The 19,244-nt window shown below is 53.6% G+C and overlaps 1 protein-coding gene across 3 annotated transcripts in view; it reads left to right on the top strand.

Moving 5' to 3' along the window:
- The first annotated feature begins 1,605 nt into the window (after positions 1-1,605).
- The window catches only part of JAM3 (junctional adhesion molecule 3), a 91,344-nt gene continuing 73,705 nt past the window's right edge, over positions 1,606-19,244 (top strand). Inside the window, exons 1-4 of one of the 3 annotated variants that reach the window (XM_053595802.1) lie at positions 1,606-2,279; positions 10,706-10,907; positions 17,696-18,080; positions 18,816-19,205. In XM_053595802.1, the coding sequence (XP_053451777.1) occupies positions 1,997-2,279; positions 10,706-10,907; positions 17,696-18,080; positions 18,816-18,908 (963 nt within the window). In that variant the 5' untranslated portion in view covers positions 1,606-1,996 and the 3' untranslated portion in view covers positions 18,909-19,205. Of the gene's footprint in view, positions 2,280-10,705; positions 10,908-17,695; positions 18,329-18,815; positions 19,206-19,244 lie in introns of those variants that run through there. The other 2 variants (XM_053595801.1, XM_053595798.1) reach the window with 2 other exon arrangements.

The raw sequence follows: 19,244 nt of genomic DNA, 5'->3' as shown, positions 1-19,244 counted from the left end.
TTAATGTGTTTTTTAGGGTTTCATAGGATTGTTTTTTGTTTTTTTTTTAAGACTGAAATAACAAAGAAAAATTAAGACAAAATTAGGACACTGGCCAAAATTAGGCTCCAAAATTAGGAGCCTCCTGTGAAAACTGGTAAGCAGCTGGTGGTGCAGTCTGAGGGCTGACCCATCGTCTTGGCTAGTGGAGCCTAGCTGCATGGGCAGGAGAGGGAAGTGTCAGGAGCTCTCCCTGAAGAAGAAGTCAGTCAACTCCACAGCTGCTAAAAGGTCCCTTAATGAGGCCCTGCGTGAGTCTGTAAGGCAGCGTTTTTCGGCCTTTTTCATCTCACAGAACACTAGAACCTATAGTTAAACTTTTGCAGCACGCTAAAATTCTGTTGAGCAAAAAAAAAAGAATGTACTTACTGTGCTTTGGACTTCTTTGGAAAATAATTTAAGAATCTTTAACATTTTTGCAGCACACTGAAGATCCTCTCGCGCCTACCAGTTGAAAATCACCGCAGTAAGGGCTGGAGGCAAGTCTGCCACACGTGTGCCCTTGAAGCTGTGCTTACCGCTCCCCACCGTTCATATAGGAGAGGATGGAGCTCCCTGGGCTCAGACCAGAGTCAGGACCTTTGGGGAAGGGATGTGAGAGCCAGCTCCATCCCTCCCATGCAGGCTCTGCTTCTGGCCACGTCCAGGCTAGCTTAAACTGACATGACACCGGCTCCTCCAGCAGTGAGAAGGGGAACCCCAAGTGTGAACTTAGGAAGAATCAGGCAGGGAGCAGAGAGAGGTAAAGGGAAGGTGGAGGGGAAAGGGCTGAGCCCTACCATGCAGGGGAAAGCAGGCAGGTGACTCACAGGTGGAAAGGAGAGAGAAAAAAAGCAGAGAAGGAAGCAAGAGGCCAGCTAGCTGGGCAGAGAAAGGAGACAGAGAAACCACAGGGGGCTGGGAGCGACAGGTTGGGTTACCCTGTGAGGACAAGCAGACATAGTGGCCCATCCTCCCTTCCTGCCACTGGTGGTCAGTGTGAGACTGACAGCTGCTAGAAACAGGCCCTGCCCTGCCCTGCCTTCCCCTCCCACGGGCTCAGCCACAGGTCTTCTCTGCTCCTCACCCCTGCCAACCTCTAACTAACCCTTCCATGTTTTTTCACTCTTTTATCTCATCCACCTGCCATAATCAAGGGCTGAAAATCCAGAAGCCAAGCTTCTGATTCCCACTCTGTTCCTCAAACGCCAGGCAGCACCAGCAGAGGGACTTCTGGGTGGACACCACAACTTCTTCATTTATAACCCTCTCGTGAGAATCATAAGGGATGACAGAGTGGATAGGAAAGGACTGTGAAAGCACCAAGGGGCTAAGACACTCAGGATCCTAAGTTTACTCCCACGACTGAACCCCCCAGGTTCCTTTAAGGAGAGAAGCTCCTTTTCCTCCCGTGTCACCCGCTGGGGCCATGTGGCTTGCCTATGTGCACGACCCACCTTGCAACTGTCTTGTCCCAGGCTCAGCTTCAGAAGAGGAGGCATTGAAAGGTGGGTGGACTTGCCAATATTTTCTAGACAATTAACCTGACTGTGGTCTGAGGGTAGGACCCAGAGTTGGAGATTAACAAGTTTTATCCCTGGAGCAGGAGAGTTAGGCTTTTAACATGTAGAATAATCTAGGTGAATTTTGAAGGAGCCGCTGAATATGTATGAGAAGAGAGAGAATATGAATATATGGGGGAAACCGCAGAGAGGCAAAAGAAGGAATGAGGCCTGAGAGAAAGCAGAGCCCTAAAGGAGACCTCCGGGATGATGGCATGAACGTGCTTGGACGGAGACAGGGAAACAGGAAGGGGAGAAACCAGGAGAAGATCTGGGAGAGAAATAAAGAGGCCGCGAGTTGCTGAGCCAGGCAGCCGGTGGAGCAGGCAGATGGGACAACAGAGTCAGAGAAGCCAGCCACAGCGCGGGCACACGGCGAGCCTGGCAGCCGAGCCCTGTGGATTCCATGGGAGCAGATGCTTCTGTGGGAGCAGCAGCTGATGGCCCTAGGCACGTGCGCCCTCGTTGACTGCAGGCCCAGAGCAGCGTCCTCGGCAGCCAGCCTTAGCCTGGAGGAGCCGCGCGCGGGTCCAGAGAGGCAGACGCACGACAGCCTGTGCCCCGTGGGGGCTCCATTGCTTCCCCTCCATCCTCCTGCAGGCTCCGCCCACCCCTCCGTCTGCGTCCTGAGGCCTGTGAATCCCAGGGAAGCCATGAGCTGCTACATCACGCCGGAAGGAAGCGGGCTGCGTTGGAGGGGTGAGTGTGAGCCACGGCGCGGGGCGCTCAGCTCCTACCGGGGTGGGAGCATGTGCAGGGTTGGGCACACTGGCGGGAGGGGCGGGAGGGGGAGAAACGTCCGGGGCCTAGTGGCCAAGAGGCTGGGACGAGGTGGGGAGGGGATTGATCCCCAGCAACCCTTTCCCCCTGGCTGCCTGGAGGAGAGTGTCTGCAGCCCCTCACCCCCACCCAAGCCACCCAGACTGACACAGCCTGTTGTGAGCAGCAAGCAGCTGAGTGGGCCCTGGGTCCTGAGTTGGAAGAGCCTGGGGGCCTCTGTCTTCATTCTCTGCAGTGGCTACCCACCAATGGACCACTTTCCTATCACTTAGCACTCTGAGAGCATCTGCAAGACCCCCACGGGGGTGACATTCCCACCCCAAGAATTCCCTCTGAAAGGAAGGAAGCTCAGAAGGGCCTGGGGAAAGGAAGGTCTCCACTAGAATGCAGCCCTGCCCTCAGAACAAAGGCAACTGCAACACTGCCCCTCACACCCACCCCAACCCCACCCCCCAGTGGCATCCTCAGAACAGTGAGGGGACACCCCAACATCAGGCTCCCCGCTGTGCCTGGGGCAGTCCTTTACTGGTCCAACACTCAAGGCTAGGGGTTGCTGCCAATGGCCCCGGAGTGGACAACAGCCCTGCCCTGGGAGGGAGGAAAAAGCTGGTGGGGAGTCCGTATTGGGTTCAGGCGCGATCGGAGCGAAAGGCAGGTACCGTGGAGCCAGATGGGCCAAGTGGAAACAGAAGTTAAGTAGGAAGAGACGGATAAACAGCAGACACCAAGCAACCAGCCAAGCATATGCTTTGCAAGCAGGCAACACAAGCACCCAGTAGGGTTTTGGTGGGGGGAGGGGACATGAGCCCACAGGGAGAGGGACATTAGGTTTGCTGTGAGCTGACTGCTGCCTGGTCAGAATTAGTGATCTAATTCTTCTTCATGGTGCCTCAGAGAAACAGAGCTGCAGCTAGTCCTGGCAAGGAAAAGAGGCATTTGGCCAGGTGGAAGGAAACTGCTTATGCCAGATGCCCAAGGAACTGGTCTCTGGCCGAAGGAACACAACCCCAGAGTTGGAAATCTGAATATTAAGTGCCATCGCCAAGACCCCATAGCAGAGACCCCTAGTGCTGAATCAGATTCGGGAGCGGAGTGAGGACTGCTGCCTGCAAACCTGGGAAGTCCTTGAGCCTGTAGGTGCCGGCTTCCCCCACTGACGAAGCCCACGCAGGCAGGCTGGAGCCCTGTCTGGGTGATGTCATCCTTTGAGCTCCAGGCAGGGAAGAGGTGGAGCCAAGCTGGAGCTTTGCGGAGTTTCAGGCTCCACCTCCAGACCAGCTCAGCTTCTGGGCCGTGTCTTCTCAGCTCTCTCTTGGTCAAGGCTTCCTATCCAGCCTACTGGAAGCCAAGAGCTGCTGCAGAGCTGGAGGAGGTGGGAGGGCCACCAGAGGCACGCTGTGCAGAAAGCAGGGCCAGGCAGGGGATGGGCTTACCAGGGGCCCTTGTCCACCCCACCATGCTGGTTCTCATGTTCAATTAGGGGAGCTCAGAGGTTTTTTGGGTGCCCACTTTCCTTGTAACCCAGCCTCAGCCTTTCCTCTCTACCCAACATGTCCAAAAATGCTCATCTGCTCTGCCGAGTGCCAGGTGTCCCACTGGAATCGCTTTCTCTGAATACTGCTCCAGGGAGGAGTCGCTGTCAGTGGTAAGCTATAAGAATGCAGACTCTGAGCTGAATCTGAGCCTGTTCTAAGCCCCAACGCCAGCCAGCCCTCCTGCAGAATGGTCCCTTCACCTCTCACATGCTCGTGCTGGACATAAGCCAGCCCATACCAGCTGCTGGCCGCTTCCCAAAGTTGGCATAGGTCCCAGCTTCCTGCCTCCCCTCCTCCAGGGCTACCCTGGCCCGTACAAGTCACTGTGGCTTGGAGCGTTGACGTCTCTGGGCACAGCAAAAACCTGCTGTTGCTCTGCCTGTTTTAGATATGGAGGTGATATTGGGGGTTGCATCAGGCAGCAGCATACCCACCCCAGGGTAACACAGGTGCAGAACCACCCTGGCCTAGTCCGTAAAACTCACCACACCACAGGGCCTCTTGTTTGGACTCAGCTGCTTGGCACAGCCCCAGTGCCCAGGAGCAGAGAGGAGCTTTCCCAGGTGCAAGCCCTCGGCCGCCTGGAAGCCAGGCCCCTGGGTGGCCACATGCCCAGGGCAGATGCTCAGCTCAGTGCCAGGGCCCTCTTAGCCCTTACTCAGTCATCGGCTCTGTAACCATATGTCTGGGACACAACAATGACACTAGCAGAAGGAAAGGAGGGCCTGGGAATGAAATCTCTACTTTTAGTCCTGGACCAAGGGCCTCTTAGCAAGACCAGCACTAGGGCCAAATCATACCAGGAAAGTGCTACCCTAACTTTATTGACCTGCACGTGAAACACTAATCGCTGTAATAGCCTACATTAACATACACACTATGCTTTTCAGGCAGCTTTTGTTTTATAACGAATTTGATTCCCATAACATTGCCGTGATGGGGAGAAAGCAGATGGTATTTCGATCCATTTTATGGATGAGGAAACTAAGGCTGGATTTGAGTATATGTTTATAGAAAGGCTTACGAGGCATGCGAAGGTATACAAAAATAAATGAACTAAATAGCTTATTATGAACCTATCTGAGCCGAGAGTCCATGGTTCCAAAGGCCTACTACCAGGATCCTTCCCCACTTCACACCACTCCATATGCTCAACTCAAAGTAAAGAGACATGGTAGTGACTGGGGCAGAATTTCCACCCAGGAATGGCTCGTTGAGGAAGGAATAAGGAAAGGAGAGCGGGGCAATTGTGTGTGGAATGGCCAATCACCTGGCGCATGGGCCTGAGGTGGAGGGGTGTGGCCTGGGGTGGAGGGGCGTGGCCTGGCATAGAGGCGTGGTCCACACGTGCAGGCACAGACCTATGAAGCTTGCAGTTTCTGTGTGCCCAGTGTGTGCAGGCCGTGCATCCTGTTTTTAGGTGTGCACATACATGATAACATTGTGTTTGTTTCTTAGGACGTGCCAGGGAAGGAGATATGCATGAACTTGACCTGTGCACGGTAGTAGCACATCTATTGATGGCAAATGTGTATATCTTAAGGACAGAAAGGGATGATGAGGATGTGTTTATGTGGAGGTGTGAGCAGGGTTATACATATGTCACATAGTTCTAGGTGACTGTAAAAAAATTATTCTGTTTCAAGAATGTGTATGTCAGCATAGCTCATGGATTTGGGTGTACAAGCATGGCCTGTGCATAGTGGTGGATGTGTAAGTATGTAAGGAACTCAGCACCAATTGTGGGAAGGTTGCTTCCCACCCTGCACTCTAACCCCAGGACTCTTTTTTTTTTTGAGACAAAGCCTCAAGCTGTTGCCCTGGGTAGAGTGCTGTGGCATCACAGCTCACAGCAACCTCCAACTCCTGGGCTTAAGCAATTCTCGTGCCTCAGCCTCCCAAGTAGCTGGGACTACAGGCACCCGCCACAACGCCTGGCTATTTTTTTGGTTGCAGCCGTCATTGTTGTTTGGCCGCCCGGGCTGGATTTGACCCCGCCAGCTCAGGTGTATGTGGCTGGTGCCTTAGCCGCTTGAGCCCCAAGCACCGAGCCTAACCCCGGGACTCTAACTCAGTTGCTTCCTTATCTTTCTTTCAAAGGGATTTTCGAGGGCCTTCGTACCTAGCACAAAATGATGCCTGTGCTCAGGCCCAGGCAGTGCCGGCAGAGCCTGTGCTACCTTGCAGCACATCTTTTTCATCCACTCCCCTCCAGTTCCATAGAGGACCCAGGAGAAACCTCAGTCCTGGGCAGATCAGTTATTGCTAATAAAATTTAAATTCTGGCCTGGAGATGCTGAGGAGGCCTGGGAAAGAGAAAGAAAAAGGTGGCATGGATTCCATAGAAGGGGCCTGGAGTCAGCAGATTTTATCCCTGCGGTCCTCACATGTCCAGCTCCACTCCCACCCCCATGCCCAAACCCAGTCCTAACACCAATCCCTGAGCCCACCTCACTTGCATGGACGCCGTGGCCAGGTAGGAAGACTTTAGCTCTGAGGGGTGGGGGGCCACGAGAAGCTGCCCAGTCCACGCCCTTAAGAACAGTGCAGACCACTCCACAGAGCAGACAGGCTACCTTCTCTGCCCTTCTCTAACGTCCAAGCAGGTGCCCCTGTCAGAGAACTGGTAAGGAAAGGTCTCCCCTGAGCAAGGTTGCCCCGGTTCTCCTTAGCACCCCTTCCCACACATGTGCCATGAGTCCCAAGGAATACAGAACCCTTGGCACACCCATCCACTGGGTCCAGCTGCCCCGGGAGGCCATCCATGGTCACACAGAAGACCACTTCTCCTCCATCTCCAGGTATTAGGGCTGTGCTGAGCCCTCTCCCACTGAACTGAGATTTATAAGGGTGTAACCTCTGCTGGAGCAAAGGCAGCCTCGCTTCAGTCACAGAAAAGGATACTAAATCCTGAAGCTCAGTCGCAGTCTCTTGCAACCTGGCCCAGCCTTAAGCCTCAGCCTCAGTATCAGAGGTCTGGGAGGGCAGGAGCACAACCAGGGTGTCACCCAGTGCCGTGAGGACAGTAGCGCGTAAGGTTATGAATGCTTTCTCCCCTTGCCCCTTGCCCCTTGCCTGTTGCTGGAGGACGCCCTTGCACCCAGGGCATGGCAGACAGGCCTGCGAGGGATCTCAGTTCTACTCCAGGGTCCCAGCTGCCCCACTTGCCTCACAAACAAAAAAGCTGAGACCCCCTAAAAATGGGACTTGACCATGGTCACAGAGCTCATTTGGGGCCCTGACAAGATTGTGACTGGTTAGGAGTTTTGCAAATGGGTTTTTCTATAATTTGGTAGAACCTAGTCATTTTTCAGAAGGCCAGACGGTGGCCAGCTCCCTCTAATCCACACTGCTAGAACACTGTGATTAAAATTCAGCTGCATAGCTCCTGCTGGGAAATGCAGTGATACATTCATCATTGCCGGCCCAAGTAACTGCCTCCCACTCTTAAAACAAGGGCTCTAAACCCCAAGTCCACACATGAGCTTTGTGGAGCTCACAGCCCCTCAGATTGTGGGCAGCTTTTAGAGTACCTGTGTTCCGGACATTTTTCTGAAGATGTGTTCACAGCTTTAGTTGATTTGCAAAGAGATGCATAATGTGGAAGAGGTTGAGGGTCATTGCCTTAAATCTTTAGGAATCTGGGCTCCATAGAAATCTGATTTTAGGGGCGTCGCCTGTGGCTCAGCGGGTAGGGCGCCGGCCCCATATGCCGAGGGTGGCGGGTTCAAACCCAGCCCCGGCCAAACTGCAACAAAAAAATAGCCGGGCGTTGTGGTGGGCGCCTGTAGTCCCAGCTGCTCGGGAGCCTGAGGCAAGAGAATCGCCTAAGCCCAAGGATTTGGAGGTTGCTTTGAGCTGTATGATGCCATGGCACTCTACGGAGGGCGATAAGGTGAGACTCTGTCTCTACAAAAAAAAAAATCTGATTTTAGTCATCAGCTGCTAGGCACCTTACCAGCATTCAGAGACAACAAGAGTTGGTTGTTTCTTCCTAGATTTATGACTATGTATTTTGCAACGTGTAAGAGCATCTATGCTCTAGAATGTAAGTCCCTTGAGGGCAGCATTCTTGTCTATTTCTTTGCCCATGTAAGGTATCCTGGGTCAGTGTGTGAGCGTAGAGGGGCACTTCTCTTCCCATGCACACTCCTGCTTGGTCTCAACCACATGAATTACTGTCATTGGAGGAATCCTGATGCAAGAATTGTAAGAGTAATTTCACGATTCCTTGTTGGGCTTCTGGACCTTTTTTGTCTTTTGTTTTTTTTTTTTGAGACAGAATCTCCCTCTGTCACCATGGTTTTTGTCCCCTGGCATCACAGTTCACAGCAACCTCAAACTCTTGGGCTTAAGCAATCCTCTTGCCTCAGCCTCCCAAGTGGCTGGGACTACAGCCATCCTGCACAACGTCTGGCTAGTTTTTCTATTTTTAGTAGAGACAACGTCTTGCTCTTCTTGCTGAAGCTGGAGTGGAGCTCCAGAGCTCAGGCAATCCACCTGCCTCAGCCTCCCAGTTTTTTGTCTAGTATTAAAGAATGATCACCCTGGGGTCATCAAAGTAGTCCAACCAAACCATGCATCCGGGTCTGACGCGGGCTGTGCCGTGTGCCCCAGCTGCCCAGCACCTGTGGGAAGCTTGCTGCTTTAGGCACAGAAAGCTAAAGCAGGGGCACATGTGCTCTCACCCTGTGATCGCAGTATCCGGCAAACAGAACAGGACTGAAAATTTCACTCTCGGAGCCTGAACCTGGGGTTCCCAGGGACAACAAGAGAAGAGTTCCAAGTCTGACAAGGACCTGGCCAGACTCGGCCTCAGGACCGGCCCCAGCCCCTCCACTTCTCTGTGGATTCCATTTGATCATCCCCTCCTTGTCCCACTTTGCCGCCTCTGCAGCTCAGCTGCTAAGCCCACTGGGGATTAGGAAGCTGGGGCCACGAGGGAAGGAGGAGGGCAGCTCGTTCTGGGGCCAAAAGGGCTCCTTTCTGGGGAAGGAAGTGAAGAAGTTGGGGCTCTCAGGGCACCGGCTGAACCAGCCTTCGTGCCGCTCCTCAGCTTTGCCCACGTTGGCTGAAACCTCCTATGGAGAAAAGAGCTCTGAGAGGCGGCTCTACAGCTGCTGCTGCTTCTGTCTGGGGCTAAAAATAGCCTCCTCTCTGCCCATGTCCGGCACAGGCTGGGCCAGAGCTCTGAAGAGGACTCATAGGCAGAGGGAAACAGAAGGTAGGACCACAGACAAGTGTCCCCAAATGGGCAAAAGCCAAGTGAGGGTGGAGTAGGGAGAGGGTGGACTTGGGCTGAGTCTCAGCTCCGGTCTTCTTTTTTTTTATTTTTATTTTTCTTTCTTTCTTTCTTTCTTTCTTTTTTCTTTTTTTTTTTTCTGAGACAGAGTCTCACTCTGTTGCCCAGAGTAGAGTGCCATGGCATCGGCCTAGCTCAAGCAACTTCAAACTCCTGAGTTCAAGTCATCCTCCTGCCTCAGCCTCCTGAGAAGCTGGGACTACAGGCACCTGCTATTCTTCTATTGTTAGTAGATACGGGGTCTTTCTCTTGCTCAGGCTGGTCTCAAACTCCTGAGCTCAAGCAATCCACCTGCCTCAGCCTCCTGGTCGTTTCTGTCCCAGACACTCTTTGGGAAGGGGATGGGGTCTCCATCCCTATGTTTCTGAGGTGGAGAATAGACACAGGGAGGATGGGCAGGCTGGCCTGGGTCTGTCCTGCTATTAACACTGATTGCTGACCCAGCACCATGTAAAAGGAACCTACAATGCAGGTATCATTGTTGTTATTATTTCCTTTGACATTTGAGGAAATGAAGGCCTAGAGACATCAACTCACAAGGCCAGAAGGTGGGGGCTGGAGTCTACCTGGGGCAGCCTGAGTGCAGGGCCCACATCACCAACCCCAACCCCAACCACAGCCATGGCCCCAGCCCAGCCAGGGCACAAAGGGGCTGAGAAAGAGGGAATAAAATTCCAGGGCTACAGAAGGGCAGCCCCACCATGGCTTAATGGCCCACCTTCCAGAGAGCTCATTATAATCTTGGACACATGACATGTTCCTAGGCCCACGGATTTGCTGGGATTTTAGTAAATCCTCTCTAGCGGCCGCGCTCACCCTTGCATGCCTGCACATCGTCATTTTCAGAAGAGGCGCAGGCACGCCACGGCCAGCTGGCTCAGGGTGTGGGGGCCCCAGAGACACAGAGGATTGCAGCCACAGCCAGTGGTCCACGCTGTCAGTGTAGGAACAGGGCGGAAGGGGCAGCTAAGGGCCTTAGGAGCCTGAGTTATTTAAGCGCTTAGAGTAAAGCAGATTTGGATTTCACAAAGACGGGGTGAAAGCGGGGAGGATAGAAGGAAGGACTACAAGGGAACTAGAGAAAGGCAAGGAAGAAGAGAGGAGGGGAGAACGGAAGAAAGTGAGATTCTCAACGATGACTGCCAGCCTGGCCTTTTCATCTAGAGGAGCCTAGGAGAGGAAGGCTGGTCCTGCAGAGTGAGATGGAGCAGCAAAGGAGACAAAGAACTCAGGTGGCCGGGACAGAGCCCTGGTGTCACCAAGAGAGCAGGGAAGAGGCGGTGGGGACCTTGGTAGCCTCTGGGTCACAGGTGCTCATACAGAGTGGGCTCGTCCTATCTCCTCTACCAGCGTGTCTGTTGGGCTCACCTTGTTTAAGGCCAAAGCGCATGCCATCCTCCCACGGAGCTACTAATGCAATTAACAAAACGCATTCATAAATCTTTTTCTTTTTTTTTTTTTTTTTTGTGGTTTTTGGCCGGGACTGGGTTTGAACCCGCCACCTACAGCATATGGGACCAGCGCCCTACTCCTTGAGCCACAGGCGCCGCCCCGCATTCATAAATCTTGCGTGGCATCTGGAGTGCAGGGGCCAGAGCCAGAGACGCTGCAGAGAACTGTCCTCTCCAGCACCAGGCCCTCCTGCAGAACACAGCCAAGGCTCAGTAGGGACTGCAAGACCATCCCCTTCCTGCTGAGTCCCATCACAAGGTGGGTTGGGTGGGTTGGGGAGGTGGTCAGGAAGTACAGGGAAATCAGTAGAGGCTGGGAAGATGGAGAAGAATGTGCGCTTCTGTCTGCAGGGGCCTGGGGAGTGGCTCAAAGAGACAGCATTCTGCAGAGGCCCAGAGAATCACCTCTTTTAGATTCCACCTCTGGAGGACAGAGAGCAAGAGTGCGTAAGATCGAAGGCATCTTTGGCGATGCAGGCGTGACTTGGAGGCACGTCAGTGTTTGTGTGTGCGCGCACGCGTGTGTGTTCAGTCTGGAAAACTGGTGACTCACTAGAACAGGGAGTTTTCTGATCCGAAGAGCTTACATTCAGCTATTTTTATCTCTTCTTGTCTCTTGGTCCTTTTTCCCCTTGTCTTTCTCAAAAGCAGAGGAATCTAGGGGAAGGAATGCTGTGTGGAGGCTGGTTAGCTTAAAGCTTGGGCCCAGAGGGGTGCCCCCTGGAGATGCAGGATATCTACATATCTGTGGTCTCTGCGCGTACAGCAGGTGATACGGAGACGACACACGTTGTCAAAGTCTGGCATGTGCACGTGCTCACCATGCATACGAGCAAGTAAGAGCCCGGCCAAAAATGTCCCTGGAAAATTCCTACCTAAACTCTTGGATGTGAGTTGGTGTACGCGCTGTGCTGTGCACACTTCACTTTGCAGCTGCCTCCCCAGCCCAGCCCCGTACTTTGCACCACCCACATGGGAACATTCGCATGAGCCACATGCACTGTCCTGGCTCTGTTTTGTGGGTGGCCCCAGCCCCTGCGTCTTCTCTCTTCTCTGCCCAGCCATTCATCCAAAATCATGATATCAGGAAAGCCTTTCTCTGCTGATCATTAATAGGGTACCAGAAATGCTGGTGGTTGGACTTGCTGGGTTTCTCCTGTGACTCAGGGCAGCTGACCCACTCACCTGCCACCTTTGGCACTGAGAACCCTGCTCCCTAGTCCTGCAGTCATCCAGTGAGATGGAGTCTGGCAACTACTTGCAAAGGCCAGGTGGGGCTCCAATGCTGCCCTCCTCCTGTAAGCTTGGCCCCCTAACATGGAAAAAGGGAGAAGCGGATGTGAGTTCTGGATGCCATCTGGCTCGGTCCAGCATGGGTGTGGGCAGAGAGTGGACTGCATTCTTCAAGGTGCCTGGACCTTGACCCCACATTGACAGGACCATACGTACATCCTGGTGCCTGGCACAGAGGTGCAGGGATGCCGCCTGTGACCAATGCCTCTGTACTGCTGCTCCCTTTGGGGGGGGGCACCCTGCCTCCCTTCCCACACTCGTGCACCCATGGACTCATACACAGTGGCATAGGTCTCCATGAAAACTCTCTTAGAAGACCATGTTAAGAGATAACACAGAGATTCCATGATTACAGGCAAAGCAAGCCCTGAGCTCTGCCAGTTCCTCAAGACTGCAGCTTATGTGCCACTAAGATGCCCCAAGCCAAGGAGGCCCAAGTTAAGGTGTGCGTCATTCCTTAAGCTGTGTCCTCTGGAGGGGCTGCATCTACCAGGGGAGGGGCACCTGTGTCTCAACTGCCTGCCCAGAGGCACTGTGGTTCCCGATGTCCAGGGAGCAATGGGCATGAGCTCCTGGGGAGAGCAGCGTCCATCTCCCTGGCTGCTGCCTCGCTGCCCTTTGCTGCACAAGCATTGGGAGATCAAGTGGTCTGTACAAGGCATCCCAAGTCATTTCTTAGGAGGGCAAAGCCAGAGTTCCCACCCCAGATCCCTGCCTCGTAGGGAAGAAGACAGTTAGCTCTTATAATTGCCACCGGGGTGTGTGAACCACACAGGACCATTAACTCTCTCCTTCCACCAGGGCCTGGGGGCCTTCATGGAGAACAGGACAGGGGTTTCTTCATGGACCTTGAGCAATGAGTAGATTTCACCAGGTGCAGGAGGAACTTCCCAAATAGGGGAACCGGCCTGCATGAGGGTGTAGTGTTGAGGATGTCAGTAAGAATTGGGGGAGAAGTCAGATCTTGCAGGCGGGCAGACCTGGGCTCTAGTCCCGCCTTGACTAGAATCCAGCTTTCCTGCTCTTGCCTCTAGAAGTGATTTTGTTTGTTTAGACACAGTGTCTCACTTTATTGCCCTCAGTAGAGTGCTGTGGCATCACAGCTCACAGCAACCTCCAGTTCTTGGGCTAGGGCAATTCTCTTGCCTCAGCCTCCTGAGTTGCTGGGACTACAGGCGCCCACCACAACGCCCGGCTATTTTTGTTGCAGTTGCCACTGCTGTTTTAGCTGGCCAGGGCCGGGTTCGAACCTGCCACCCTCGGTATATAGGGCCAGCACCCTACCCACTGAGCCACAGCCGCCACCCTCTAGAAGTGATTTTGAATGAACAACCTCTCTTCTCACTTACATGGAAAGAAAAAGTCTTTGCCTTTCGTGAATGATCTGGATACCTTTAAAGTGAATGCCTTCTGGGCGGTGCCTGTGGCTCAGTGGGTAGGGCACCAGCCTCATATACCAAGGATGGCTGGTTGGAACCAGCCCTGGCCAAATTGCAACAAAAAAAATAGCCGGGGGCAGCGCCTGTGGCTCAAAGGAGTAGGGCATTGGCCCCATGTACTGGAGGTGGTGGGAAAGAAAAAGAATAAAAAATAGCCAGGCATTGTGGCGGGTGCCTGTAGTCCCAGCTACTCGGGAGGCTGAGGCAAGAAAATCGCCTAAGCCCAGGAGTTGGAGGTTGCTGTGAGCTGTGACGCCACGGCACTCTACCAAGGGTGACATACTAAGACTTTGTCTCAAAAAAAAAAGAAAATTAAGTGGATGCCTTCTAAGCGGTAAATGGGATACTAACAGGACCCACCACATAGGGATATTCTGAAGATCAAATGAGACTTTGTAGAAACCTGTTAGTACAGAGCTAAGCAAGTATGCACTGTTATTAGTTATGATTGTGAGCCTGCTTACAGGCTAGGACCATGATTCTTAACCAATTTTGCCCCCAGGAGGACATCTGGCAATGTCTAGAGATATTTTTGTTGGCACGGCTTGCAAGGGTGGGAGGGAGGCGGCTCCTGGCACCTGGTGGCTGGAGGCCAGGCTGCTGCTGAGCACCCAGCGATGCATGGAACAGCCTCAACACAGCCCAGTCCAGAATGTCAGGAGTACACAGGTTAAGACACCCCGGGCTGAAGACGTTTTCCTAAAGATAGTGAGGCGATCGTGATTTTCCAGCAGGGAACAGCATAATAAAATCTAGGTTTTTAGAAATAAAATTCTGGGGCGGCGCCTGTGGCTCAGTCGGTAGGGCATGGGCCCCATATACTGAGGGTGGTGGGTTCAAACCCGGCCCCGGCCAAACTGCAACCAAAAAATAGCCGGGCGTTGTGGCGGGCGCCTGTAGTTCCAGCTACTCGGGAGGCTGAGGCAAGAGAATCGCTTAAGCCCAGGAGTTGGAGGTTGCTGTGAGCTGTGTGAGGCCACAGCACTCTACCGAGGGCCATAAAGTGAGACTCTGCCTCTACAAAAAAAAAAAAAGAAAAAAATAAAATTCTGACAAAGCTGTGATGCAACTAGAGAGAGTTCAATTAGCAGTCACTGCAGATGGTGGCGCCTGTGGCTCAAAGGAGTAGGGCACCGGCCCCATATGCCAGAGGTGGCAGGTTCAAACCCAGCCCTGGCCAAAAACTGCAAAAAAAAAGGAGTCACTGCAGATGCCCAGATAAGTGTGACAGGACAGGCACAAGACCAGGAGGGCAAAATTCAGGGACCCTGGCTAAAGGAGAATTGAGCAAATGTCCCTGAAGGAAGGGAGACAGAAAGGACAGACAGGGCCAGTGGGGGAACCCCTAAGTTTCTGGCGTGTGGGTCTGAGTGGAAGGTGGTGCCACCTTTCTGTTGCATGTGAAGAGAAGACTCCAGGTGGGAGCAGGGCCCCTGCCGGGGGAAGGGCCTCCAACAGTCTGATGTGACCCAGGCCCTTCTAGTCCACCTGCTCCCACGCAAAGCACCACCCTTCAGGAGAACCTGACCATGCCCATCAGTGCCCAAGAGAGGTGGACATCCCGTCACACAACTCCCCTCTCCTTTCCATTCCCACATGGCCCTCCGCTAAGTGCATGACGATAGTCAGGCCCTGAGGGAGGAAGTCCTCCTGAGAAGTCCAGGCAGACAAACCACAGGACAAAGATGGCCTTCCCATGCTCCTGATGTCCAGGGCATGTCTCATCTTTTAAGGGATCAGAGGACCCATGGCTACCATGTACAGAGAAGGGGGCCAGGCAAAGCCATGGGCAGACCTGGGCAGCAGAGATGGAGCCACCTCATAACCCCAATTCCTTGGCCCCTTTGATTGAGTTCTGAACACAAGTTAGAGGAACCAGAGGAGGCCCCGGGAAGTCAATGAGCAGATGAGCACGGGAAGCGTCCCATCGCCTGCCCAGTACTGGGGAAGACACCCTCCTGAATGTCACAGCTGCAGTTGGGAAGGCAAGACTAACAGGCAAAGAACAAACAAAAGATGAAGAGGCCAGGCACGGCGGCTAGTGCCTGTAATCCTAGCACTCTGGGAGACTGAGGCAGGTGGCTTGCTTGAGTGCAGGAGTTGGAGACCAGCCTGAGCAAGAACAAGACCCTCCCAATACAATTAAAGAGACCCCTGGTAGGGTATAAAGAGCCCTAAATGGAGGTGAGATCAGAGTTCTAGTGAATGCCTTGGGCCTGAAGCAGGTCTCTGCACCTCAAAAAGGTGCCACCTCCATCTAAGTTACAGATAACTCCTCATCATCTGGATCGCAGATGCCAGTGGTACTTCTGGTTGATTAGACCGACTGCCCCAAGCACAGTGTTGGGAAGGATTCTGAGGCTCTGTGGAAGTGCAGTGGCCAGGTGGCCAGGTTTCCTCCGTGTACCCTGCGAGATATCCAGACAACATGTTTGCTGATGATCAACCATTCTGGGCCAAGAGCAATGGACAGAGGTCATTCCTGAGGACTCTTCCAGCTCCTGTATTCTGTGACTTAAATGTCAGATTTCAAGGCAGTGGCTGGAAGCACAGGCAAGGGAGGAAGAGATCCGTGTGGGCTGGGATGATCAGGGAAGGCTTTGGGAAGGAGGCGGCACTTTCTCTGGGCCCTGGGATGGGGGAGTGTGGGTAGCTGCACAGCAGGTGGGAGGACATTTATGGGCATGAAACTGGGGCTGAGTATGGGCTGTTCTTGGTACAGGAAGGAGGAGGCCAGCATCACTGGAACGCACTGTCTGTGTTTGGGGCAATTAAGATTATATATGTGGGGCCAGTTATATATAAAAAGCAAGAGCTAACATTTCCCGAAGGCTGATCATGTGGTGAGCCACAGAACACAGATGCTGTCCCAGGCACCATCTCTCCCAGCCTGCACACCTGGCACTCATGGTGAGGACTGTTGCTAGACTTCCCTTTAGAAGTGGGGACAGAGACATTCAATGGCTTGATTGGGGTCACACCACTGGTAGGTAGTAGAGTCCAGCATCCAGCCCAGGCAACATGGTTCTAATAGCCTCTCAGAAGCCAAGCAGTGAGGAAGTCCAGCAGTGCGGCTGAGACATTGTGGCAGAATCTGTGGCTCCCGAGGTTCAGAAAGAGGGTGAGACAGCTGCAGGCTGAGGAAGGGAGGCCTTGCCCTAGGTGATCAATCACATGCGCAGATCCAAGCCAAGGACAGGGCAAAGTGGACACAGACCACAGATAAGCGCTGGGTCATTTGACACTTTCCCCAAGCCTGAAATAATCTATCGGAAGCAACAAGAAATGTCCCAACACTGTGAGGATAAGGCAGGAGGATGTGGAAGGCCATGGAATTTCAGGGTCTTGGGGCTCAGCCTGTGAGAGGGGGAATAGAGCCTATGGGGCCACAGCAGAAGCCAGAAACAGAAGGCCACAGCAGGACTTCCAGACAAAGCTTAACCCTGCCTTTGCCCAGGGCCCCAGCCTCTGGCCCCTGCACTGCTGCCCCTGCCTGCCGCCCGCCCTGGAGAACTTTTGTTCTTTCTCCTTTTTTCCCTAGCCCTCTTCCCTCCCTCCCGCCCTTCCTTCCTTCCTCCCCCCTCCCTCCCTCCTACTGGCTTCTCCTTTCCTTTCCTCCTTGAGATTGAGTGGGACAAGTACTTGTCCCATCTCATCTTGAGTGGGAGGAAAGGAAGAATTTCCCTTTCCTTCCCTCCTTCTCTCCCTCCCTTCCCTTCCCTTTCCTTCCTTCTTTCCTTCCTTCCTTCTTTCCTTCTCTACTTCCTTCCTTCCTTCCCTCCTTCTCTCTCCTCCCTCCTTTTTTCCCTCCCTCCTCCTTTCCTCCCTTCCTCCCTTCCTTCCTGAGCTCCAGCCTCTACTCAGCTTGGACTATCACCCCTATGGGATGACCGAGAACGTACTGACAGGTTTCCCTGCCCCCAGGCCCCAATCAGGGAACAACTGAAAGCATCTCCTACTCTGATCTCTGCTCCCCTGACCCTGTCCCCGAGGCTCAGCTGTCTGGGAATGGGAATGAGACTTCCGGGCTTCTCACCCGACCTCCCCCCAACCCACCACACTGCTCTCTTTCTCAGCTTGTCCCACTCCATCTCAGGCCCCCAGAGGTCCTCCCTCTGCTTTCTCCATATGGCCTCAGGGAGGCCTCGAGCCCCCATGGAGCTTCCTCGTGTTGAGGAAGGGCCAGAGCTGTAACCCTGGGCTGGAAGGTCCCGGAAACCAGCCGCTGTGCTCCTGGCATCTCCTTGCCAAGCTCTGCTCTTGCCGTTCAGTCCACGCCTGTTGACTGAAGTCTAATTCTTAGCTCTCTGTCCAGGAGTGCTGCTCCTTTCTGGGCCACTGGGTCAGAGCAGCCACTATCACTGTCAGGAGAGTCATCCGACTTCCCAGCTGGATTTCCCAATGCATCGTTCCTCCTCATTCTGGGAAGTGTCTGGGCATCTGTTGCAGTGACGCTGCTCCTCAGCACCCCGCCTGCCAGCAAAGCCGTTTCCCATCTTATCTCTTCCAAAGCTTACTGCCCTAGCTCCTGGGGCCTGAGCCCAAGAAAAAACACTTCCCTCCCTGCAGTAACAAAGGAGGGCAAGCTCACGCTTCCCCAGGATGCCCTTGGCTGCCTGCGAGAGGCTGTCTGGGAGGCTCAGACTCCAGGCTTTGCTGCTGCTTCTCTGCAGACCTGGTGGCCCAGTTCCCTCAGCCAGGTGAGTCACCAGCATCCTCACTCCTGGACCCGAAGCTTCTCCTGTCCCTTCCTTCCTTCTCTGTGTGTGAATCCCTCTCCGTGCACACATACCCACACACACCATCTCAGGTCCTATCTAGATGTGTTACTGACAGGACTTGGGTTGTAATAGGCAAATTGGTTTGGGAGTCAGAGACAGGAAACCCAATGATGCCTCTCTCGCTGTCTAGAGAGTCACGAAATAAGAGAGAGAGACAGGCCACCTCTGCCCGCACCACTGGAGGGGATGTGGGTCCTCTGCAGCTTAGACCCACCTTGGCATAAGAGTCCTGGGGAGCTTGAAGGGCCTTTCTCTCCATCTGATTTTGGATGCCAAGAGGGGGATGGACCCCCAGAGAGGGTGTTGAGCTTGAGCTCCTTTCTAGTGGGAATCAGATATCAATGGCCATTAGCCCTCCAGTGCTGCTGCTTTAATGTTTCTTTTTTTTCTTTGGCCGGTGCTAAGTTTGAACCCGCCACCTCCAGCATATGGGACCGGCGCCCTACTCCTTGAGCCACAGGCACTGCCCCCAGTGCTGCTTCTTAAGAGCAGGGCAGGCAGGTCACCAGGCTCTGGTAGCTGGAGAGGGAGGGGGGTGCTGTCCAAAAGAGGAGCAGCCATCCTGATGCCATCAGACCTCTATTGTTACATAAAACTCCAGCTGACATGGTGTAAGGAGTGACTAAGAAAACTTTCCAAACTTTCCAAAGACAGTTGGTGATCCTCCACCCTCCGCCGTCAACTGGTGAGAACTACCCCCACAGTGAGAGGAGCAGAGAGGAAGACTCCGAGCTCCCGTGGCCCTGACTCATCACACACATAAACACTCCCCAACACTCTTTCCCAAAACAGTTCCCCTCCCACCCATCCACCCTCCTACCCGGGCTGGGTGACAAAAATGAACGCCCCAGAGATCTTGCCAAGTTCTGGGCCAGGCTTAGCCCAGGGAACATGAAATTCCCCCATAGAATGGGAGGAGCAGACACCCCCCTCCTCCTCCAGAAACAATGTGTGTTAGAAGGAAAATCACCACCTGAACCTCCAGCGATCACTGTCTGTTTTTTCAAATACTTTAGATTTTTTTCCCTCAGAAAAAGGGCTCAAAGCTCTGTAGTCGGCGGCGCCTGTGGCTCAGTTGGTAAG

The sequence above is a fragment of the Nycticebus coucang genome, chromosome 6, assembly GCF_027406575.1.
Source record: "Nycticebus coucang isolate mNycCou1 chromosome 6, mNycCou1.pri, whole genome shotgun sequence".
Classification (NCBI taxonomy): Eukaryota; Metazoa; Chordata; class Mammalia; order Primates; family Lorisidae; genus Nycticebus; species Nycticebus coucang.
Note: the sequence above shows the minus strand (reverse complement) of the source record. Positions and strands in the feature narration are given on the sequence as shown.